This window comes from Artemia sp. Qi Xiang Cuo, chromosome 9 (assembly GCF_049724085.1).
Source record: "Artemia sp. Qi Xiang Cuo chromosome 9, ASM4972408v1, whole genome shotgun sequence".
NCBI lineage: Eukaryota > Metazoa > Arthropoda > Branchiopoda > Anostraca > Artemiidae > Artemia > Artemia sp. Qi Xiang Cuo.
The window spans coordinates 8877219-8885554 of record NC_142802.1 but is presented as its reverse complement, the minus strand read 5'-3'; the positions used below and the strand labels follow the sequence as shown (position 1 = coordinate 8885554).

Below are 8336 nucleotides of genomic sequence, written 5' to 3'. Positions count from 1 at the left end.
TGATACCCTATTTTGAATGTATTTTTTTTTGTATTTTCTATTTTTGAATGTACCCTATTTTGAATGATTGCCTATTTGAATGTAATATGCTGACGTCTGCACAACATACCTTGCTTTGTAAACTGTTAAAATACTTTAAACACCACAAAATCTCACTATCAGCCAAGAGCCTAGCCAACTATACCTGTACACAGAGCGCAGAAATTGATATCTATCATCTTATATTCGAAATCCTTGAGTCAAAAGATCTACTGAAAGATATCTGAGAATATCTAATAAATAAGAGACAACTAAGACAGTAGCTCTGTAGCCCACAGAGTGAAGCAAAAAGAAGAGGGCTAAATAGTACCAACTGAATAGCCCGCCTGCTGTGAATTAGAAGAAGAAGAAGAAGATGATACCTCCACCACTCTTGTGCTATAGAACCAACTACTTAAACAAGGTATATCCACAAAATTCCAGTACATCCCAAGTCATATGGGTATTAAAGGAAACCAAACCACAAGGCAGATGAAATAGCTAAATCTGTCCTTCAGTTTGAAATAATATATGGAAGACCTATCCCAGTAAGAGATGTAAACCATTGGCTCCTAAAAATTTATCTAGCAAACCAACGCCCACCAAACCTTTCCCATTTACATCGCGGAAAGACTCAGAGATGTACCACAGAATACGATCAAATGCTACTGGACTTAACGGCCAAACTTATCACTATCAAAACACAACCATTCCAACAGTAATGAGCCCTCTTTGCCGCCTATGCCAAACCTATGATGAGACCATCAACCATGTTCTTCTTGTTTGCCCCTTGGCAACTCTCAACCATAAAAAAGAATGGCTAACTTTATCTTCTATATTCAAGCGCCTCAAGCTAACCCCTAATATTGACCAACTAACGCAAAGGAGACACTCTTCAACTGATGATGCCGAATTGTTCAAAGCTTTCTTTAACTGCCTAAATATAGGTGGTTTCATCAACGATGTATAAACTCTATAATTAAATAATAATAGTTATTTTTCTATATTTGATTTCCCAGGATACCCCTGACATAATCAGACAATACGAAAAAAGTTAAACGGATTCATCGGAAGCCTATAATTGAAGAAGAAGAAGAGAGATTTCTGACGAACCAGTTATTGAAGTATATTAGAAATATGGCCTATCAATTATACAGAAACACAACTATTGGTAATACTTTACAAGAAGTTCTTGATGAAATGGTTCAGTTTAATCAGATAACTCCACTGCTGGCTAGTAAAGTTTTGCTCCAATTTGACAAATCTATAAATGTTGGACTATCACAGAAAATCAAGAACAGAATGTCTTTTAAGGCAGGTAAACTGAACACGTACAGATTTTGTGATAATGTTTGGACATTCATGTTAAATGATGTTGAATTCAGAGATATGCATGAAATCATCAGAGGGGATAAAGTAAAAATTGTTGCATGTGATGGAAAAACTGCTGGACCCAACATAAAAGAAGAATTGTAATCTCATCTTTTCATATTTTACAAGGAATTTCTTTCTAAATATATCAGTTGTTGCATTATAATCTCTATATTTCCTTATCATAGCCTAGACTTAGCCTAAGTTTTTGTGCAACAAGCCATGTGTTAGGCTAATGGTTAGAAAGCACCATTATAGGGTCAGAATTTCATCCTGAATCTAAATATAATATTCATTTGCTTTGTTAATGAACTTAAACATCAAAATTACTCCCTAATGTAACTCACTGTTGGTAAGTCTTAGCTAGACTATTTCATTAGTGAGCTAATCAGAAAACTTGCCAGGAAAACAGAAGATTTTTGTTCAGCTTAATAGAAAAGAGAAGGGGTTTAGGTAAAGTTCTATGAAATCATATTATTGACTTAGGAATAAAGTGAATACACCTTTCAATGCCTTTTTTTTATGCTGATTACAAATATAATAATCATTTCTATTGGAAATTAATTTCAGCCCCCCCCCCCTATATATATAGATATACCTAACCCAACCTAACCCTGAATTGGCAGATATAGGGGGAGCTGAAATTCATTTTTGATAGAAATGATTATTATATTTGTAATCAGCATAAAAAAAGGCATCAAATGGTGTATTCACTTTATTCCTAACTCAATAACATGATTTTGTAGAACTTTACCAGGGCTTATACCAGAAGTAGGCCTATTTGAGTGACAGATCATATGAGAGTAAGAATAAAGTAAGAGAAGTAGAGAGGGTATTAAATATGAGTTACAAAGTGTGAATTGGAGACCATGGATTAAAAAGGATCAATGCAGCCAGACATCATAATAGTAAATATTAAAATTGAGAGGAGTCTAGAAGTCAGTCTAGACTTGTCCATGGATCAAAACAAGCCCTCAAGTAGTCATAAGGAAAGTGTTAAAGAGTGATGGTTAAAATATTTAGAGAGTGTTAAACTAGGCGATAATAAAGTTACAGGAAATGATGTAGAAAAGTTTGTGGAAAGCTACAGGAACTAAAGGAACATTTATTTGGGAAAGAAGAGTTACAGACAGTAGTAGAAGGACTCAGGTGGTGATAGCATGGTAAATAAGTTTTCAAAACATATTCTATAGGCTACAAAGTAAGAGATAAACTACTGAAGATCAAGGGAATGATTTTTGACAAAAAGAAAATACCTAGTATTTTTGGGAAAATGTTAGTTAAACCCCTTTATAAGACAGGCAATAAGAGTGAGTGTAGTAATTATAGAGATGTTAGCTTGATTTCTGCAAGAAGCAAATTACTTAGTATAATGGTTCTTTTAGACTTGTAGATACTGCAGGTTTTTCTCTTTTTTTTCTATTCCTGGCATGCCCCTAGGACGACTTGCCTTAGCAAGTTCATGGGCAGGCTAGAAAATTTAGTTGAAAGACTTGTTTTTTTTTCATGTATTATATATTTATATATATGTATGCATTTTGTCAAGTTCTATTTTTTATTAATAAACTAAAGTTTTAAGAGAAGAACAGCTACATACAAGGACATAATTGCTGCAGTTTTGACTGGAAATGAAGTTAGTAGCTAGTTTGGTGTTGAATCTAGAGTTGAGCAGTGCTATGTTCAGTCTGAAATGTATTGTTGGAGGTTTTGAGAGTTCAGGGTTACAAGAATAAGTTTGGAAATTAAATTTAAGAGGATTAGGTCACTTAGACTAGGAATAGATGAATATAGAGGTATGATCTTGGGTAACAATAGGATTTAACAAGTGAAGAGCTATACTTAACTTGGTAGTATTATCAGTAAAGATGGTAGATATAGTGAATATGTAAAAAGTAAAATAGTCAAGGCTCAGGATATTTTTGACTGTTGAATAAAGTTTGAAAGAATAGGGACATAAGTTTGCAAACCAAGATTAGAATGTTAGAAGTTAAAGTGATGTTAAAGAAGTTAAAGTGGCCAAGTGTGGCTTTAGAAATGTAGATGCTTTTGAAGATGGAGGAGGATTTAAATGATGATTTTCAGAGAAATTGTCAATGGATAGTTTTGGCTACCTGTTTGACTGACTGTATATCAAACAAGTCAAATGAAAAATAAGGTTATATCCCACTAGGGCTTTAATGAGAGAAAGCTTGAGATGGCTCAGGCATGTTTAGCTGGTGAAGAATGATAGATTGCCAAAGATCATCCTTTTTGGCTGCCCCTCTATGGCCAAATGAAAAGCCAGTTATCCCCAAATAGGGTGGGAAGAGGTTGTAAGGAGGGATTTTAAGGAAATTTATGGGGATGGGTAAAGAGAGAAGTTCTGAACAGACTTGGATAGTGGAGGATTGTGTACAGCTGATTTGAAATGAAACAGCTTGAAGCTGTAGTGAATTGTTAGTAGTAATAATAGTAGTGCAGGAACATTGAAGGAAATTGTAAAAAAATTTGAAAACTGCTGGGAAACAACCACAAATACTTATCTTGTTCTTAAAGGTGCATTGCTTTGCATTAGCTCTCCTCCCCTAATTAATAAGTGTAGATTCCACTTTATAGGGTAATACCCCCAGTATTCTTGCACTGCCTTATCTTGGACAAAAATTTTGATTGAAATGTATCTTTCATAAACATAGACAGCAGGTCTATAATCTTTGGGGTAATGTAGATAATTGATTACCCTTATATCTTGGACTATATTGATATATTTTCCTGTTTTACAAGACTTGGCTTAGATTGGATGTATCCATGATAGAGTCTGTCTATGGCTTGCTCCAGCTTTAAGATTCCTTATCCAATATTAGGCCCCACTGTTGACTATCAGTGTATTTAAAATTGTTAGCCTTTTATGTGAGTAAAATATTAAAGCTGATCAAATAGCTATAAGAAAATTCAAAAAATTCCTTAAACAATCCATTTCTTTTGTAGTAAAATAGAGACTTTATAATGGCAATTGGCTGTCTAACCACTGGATACATATCTTATCCTATATTGCTGTTATGTTTTACTGCAGCAAACAACAAGTTTTAACATTTGTTAACACCAGCATACAACAGGAAATGCTAACCAAGCAGCAAAGAAAAGAATAGTGTTATCACAAAATATAATCACAATATGCAAAATGGGCTATACACTTATCCATTTGGAGGAAGTGGGATACAGTGAAGGAATACACCTTTACTAAAGCTAAAGTTCTGTGTTTTTAATTACAATATCCTCTATATACTGGTTTGATTCTTGGGTGCCAACTTAGTAACTGTTTATATTCTTGGTATCTGTTGAACTAATGAGACCAATTGCCAATATGTTTATTTGTAATAGGACTAAACAGTCTCCCATGACTTATGAAATTTTGTATGGGCAAGGGCCATTTCATTACAATGTTATGTATTTTGGACATGTAGACACAATTTTTTTTTTTAGGGAAAGGTGAATTAGAAAGTGTTTCAGTGGGACCCAGTAAATTAAAAAAAAAACTTATTTGATTTGGGATTAGCTAAAAAAAAATCAAAAAAAAATATTGGATTTCAAGGGGAATCAAGGCCAAACATACTTCCCTGAAGCAATCAGTCTCTTCTGGTATCAGTAAGTGGGGTCAACAGAAAACAATGTTCAATTGGTGTCTTCTGACAGATGCTGCTCTGATTTGGTTGTTCCAAGAAGACCTTTTTTTTGCATTACACAATTGGTCATTATTGAAACACTATATTGTTAAATTGTTAGACAATATGTGTGCCATTCATGACTTGAAGTCCTACATCTGAGTAAGTAAGGTATAGAAATTTATCAAAGTAATTGATATCCTGAATCTTGACAAGTGTGAATTCTTATCTTATAATCTGTTTTTGTCTACTCTTCTGGTATGTAATGAATTTTATGTACTTTCTGTCTCTTCTTTGTAGTGGCTTGGTATTACTGTTTCTAATTCTCTAGCTCTTTTTTGTAAACAGATTGTTGCTGATGCAGTAAGAAAAATTCCGTTCAGTTATTCAAAAATTGTAGCAAACCATGAAAAATATAACAGAAGAGCTCTTGGGTGCTTATTATTGACTTTTTCTGATCATTCTGTACTTTATTTTTTGGGTGTTCATTCTGTTCTTAAGCTAAAGGATTTGAAAAAGATTGAAGGTACATACTTAAAATTTTGCAAATTTCTTCTTTCTCTGCTGCCATGGACTAGAAATTAGCATCTAGTTAAAAAATTCTATGTTATGGATGTAACTTAAAAGCTTGGTGACCTACACAAAAAGCTTTTTGCAGATGAATTTTGTAAACTTGGCCCTGGCCATGGTCTTTTATAGTTTTTTTCATAATTGTTATGTTTATACTCCACTTGTACTGCTTGTTTCTTGTAGTTATGGGCAATAAATGATTGAATTGAATTGAATATTAAGTGTCAGTACAAAAATAAAAATCAGAAAAGTAGAAAAATAGAATTTGATGAACAAAAACAATCCTTTTGATCCTTTGAGGATTGTTATTCAAAGATAACTCCAGACAAAGCTAAAGAAATGAAATTTCTTGACTTAAGCTTTTTTTAGCTAATTTTTCTGTCTTTGTGTATCTCCAATGTACCAGTGCTTTTGAATTTGAGAAGACTGGGCTTACAATTTTAGATGGTGACAACCTAGTTTTATGGAATATACTGGCTGTGTTTTGGTTATGGAGGGGGGGAGGAGGGCACACAATGTTGTCAAAAAACAGTTTATAGTCCTAAATCTACCAGGTTAGAGGAGTATTTGCATTCTTTGTGCAAGTGTAGCATGTATCCATGGTTAAAGTTTTGATTTGTTGTCTAAAATGGTAGGTACTGTCTGTGATTCACTTAGTAAAAATGGTTTACCTTTAAATACAGATAAATGCAAGTATTTATGTTTTAACTCCCATGCATTGTCATTCGTACTTAAATGTTCTAATTTCACTATTCCTATTTTTTGGTCTTTGAAATGGCTTGGCCCTTCTGTATGCTCAAGTATTATGAATATGCATAATAAGCTTGTAGATGATTCTAGAAAAAAAGATTCAGGTTGGATATTCTAAAATTGTAGCAAATAGGGGAAAATTTAAATTGAAAGCCTTATGTAAGTTATATTAAACTTTTTATGATCATGCTGTGCTTTTTTCTGTTAGTGTTTTTAGTCTGCTAAAATGCCAGGATGTATAGCCCCTTTACTCTTATTACTTTTGATATATTAAGTCCCTTCTTTATCTGCCTTCACATACTTGGAGCCAAAAACTTAAAAGAACCAAAACTTAAAAGAAGATATGCAAACAAAAAGTATTAGGGATTTGACCATCAGCTTTACTTCTGTTTGGAAAACTAACTGGAACCATATCAAGGATCTTGAACATGCCTGTTGAGCTATAATGTGCTGTTTATTGAGTAGATGGAATAGCTAGGGAGGACAAAGTGTTAGATAAGTAATTCTACTATGCCTGACAAGGGCGGATCCAGGATTTTTTTTTTTGGGGGGGGGGTACTAATTTTTTACTCAGTTTTCGACTAATTTTACTGAATTTTACCTAGGTTTTACTAATTTTCGACTTATTTTTGACTCAGTAAAATTTTTTTTTTTTTTTTGGGGGGGGGGTTCAAACCGGGAAAACCCCCCCCCCTGGATACGGCTTTGATGCCTGAGGCTCTTAATATACCCAGCTGACACTAAACATGGTTGTAGTAGGTTAATGCTAAATAGAAAAACTAAAAGTTAAATTATCTATAAAACAGACAATTATAACTTTCAATCTTTGCAAATAATTTTGTAAAATTTAGTCTAAATTTAGATTTTATTTTACCAAATAATTCAGCAATCCTGGAAAAATGTTCTAAGGATATTAAGAAAAATAGAAGAGCAACTTCAAAGAAGCCTTGGATTGCTCCAAGTTTATTGAGATTGATAAATAAAAAGAATAATTTATATGAGAAAAGGGTAAGTCATTCTTGCAATATAAATAAATAAATATATAAGAATTACTATAATGCCCTAAACAGACTCCTGTAAAGGTCTAGACAAGATTATTATAAAATATAATTTGAAAAAGCATCTGGAATTCCATCAAGAACATGAAATGTGATAAGAAGCGCTTTAGGACAACTGCCTGGAGGAATCCCCCAGGACATATTCCTTGAGGATGGAACCAATTGTACAAATCCAGAGGAAATTTTGAAGAATTTGCTAACCATTTTTTAACAGTTGGGTGGAGAGTGAAAGAGTCAATTAGAAGCAAACCAGACGACCAGGCGTTTCAAAATTACCTTCCTAAGGATTTGGAAATCTCTTTAAATCTACTCCCAGTTGAGGAATTGGAGGTTTGAAATATTGTTTATGGTATGAAAGGTTTGGCTGCTGGCTCGGATAGTGTTTCAATTAGAGCAATAAACATATTTTCGGAAGTGATTGCACCAACTTTTGTTTCATTAACTAATTGGTATCTAAAAAAAGAGTGTTTCTGAGTTGTTTTAAATCAGTGAAAGTTATACCAATACATAAAGGAGGGAACACGGGCAGTGTTAAAAATTATAGACAGATTTCAATTTTACCCATTATGTCTAGGATACTGGAAAAATGTTTTTGGTCAGAATTTATCAGTACCTGGAAGACCAGAGAACATTTAACCCCTATGCAATTTGGATTCTGTCAAGATTGTACTACTGAGCAAGCAAATATATAATTGACTTGCATTATTACTATGACATTAGATAATGGGTATAAAGTGGCAACTGTATTTTTAGATATTGTAAAGACTTTTGATATGGTTAGTTGTGATATTCTGTTAATAATATTCTGTTAATGAAGAAACTTGTGGGATTAGGGGTCCAGCTCTTTCGTTTTTATGTTCTTTTTTGTCTTGTTGAAAACAATATCTTTAGATTGATATAATGGAATCTGAAGAAAATTGTATTGAGTGTG

General features: G+C 33.3%; 1 protein-coding gene across 1 annotated transcript; it reads left to right on the top strand.

Annotated features, from left to right (window-relative positions):
- Window positions 1-1123: 1123 nt before the first annotated feature.
- Window positions 1124-1555, top strand: TfIIA-S (general transcription factor IIA subunit 2). The gene has a single exon (XM_089093872.1). It carries the CDS (start codon window positions 1156-1158, stop codon window positions 1492-1494), a length of 339 nt encoding a protein of 112 aa, XP_088949998.1. The 5' UTR covers window positions 1124-1155; the 3' UTR covers window positions 1495-1555.
- Window positions 1556-8336: the final 6781 nt, after the last annotated feature.

Coding starts and splice junctions, on each gene's coding strand:
- TfIIA-S (XM_089093872.1), top strand. CDS start 1,156: ATGGCCTATCAATTATACAGAAACACAACTATTGGTAATACTTTACAA.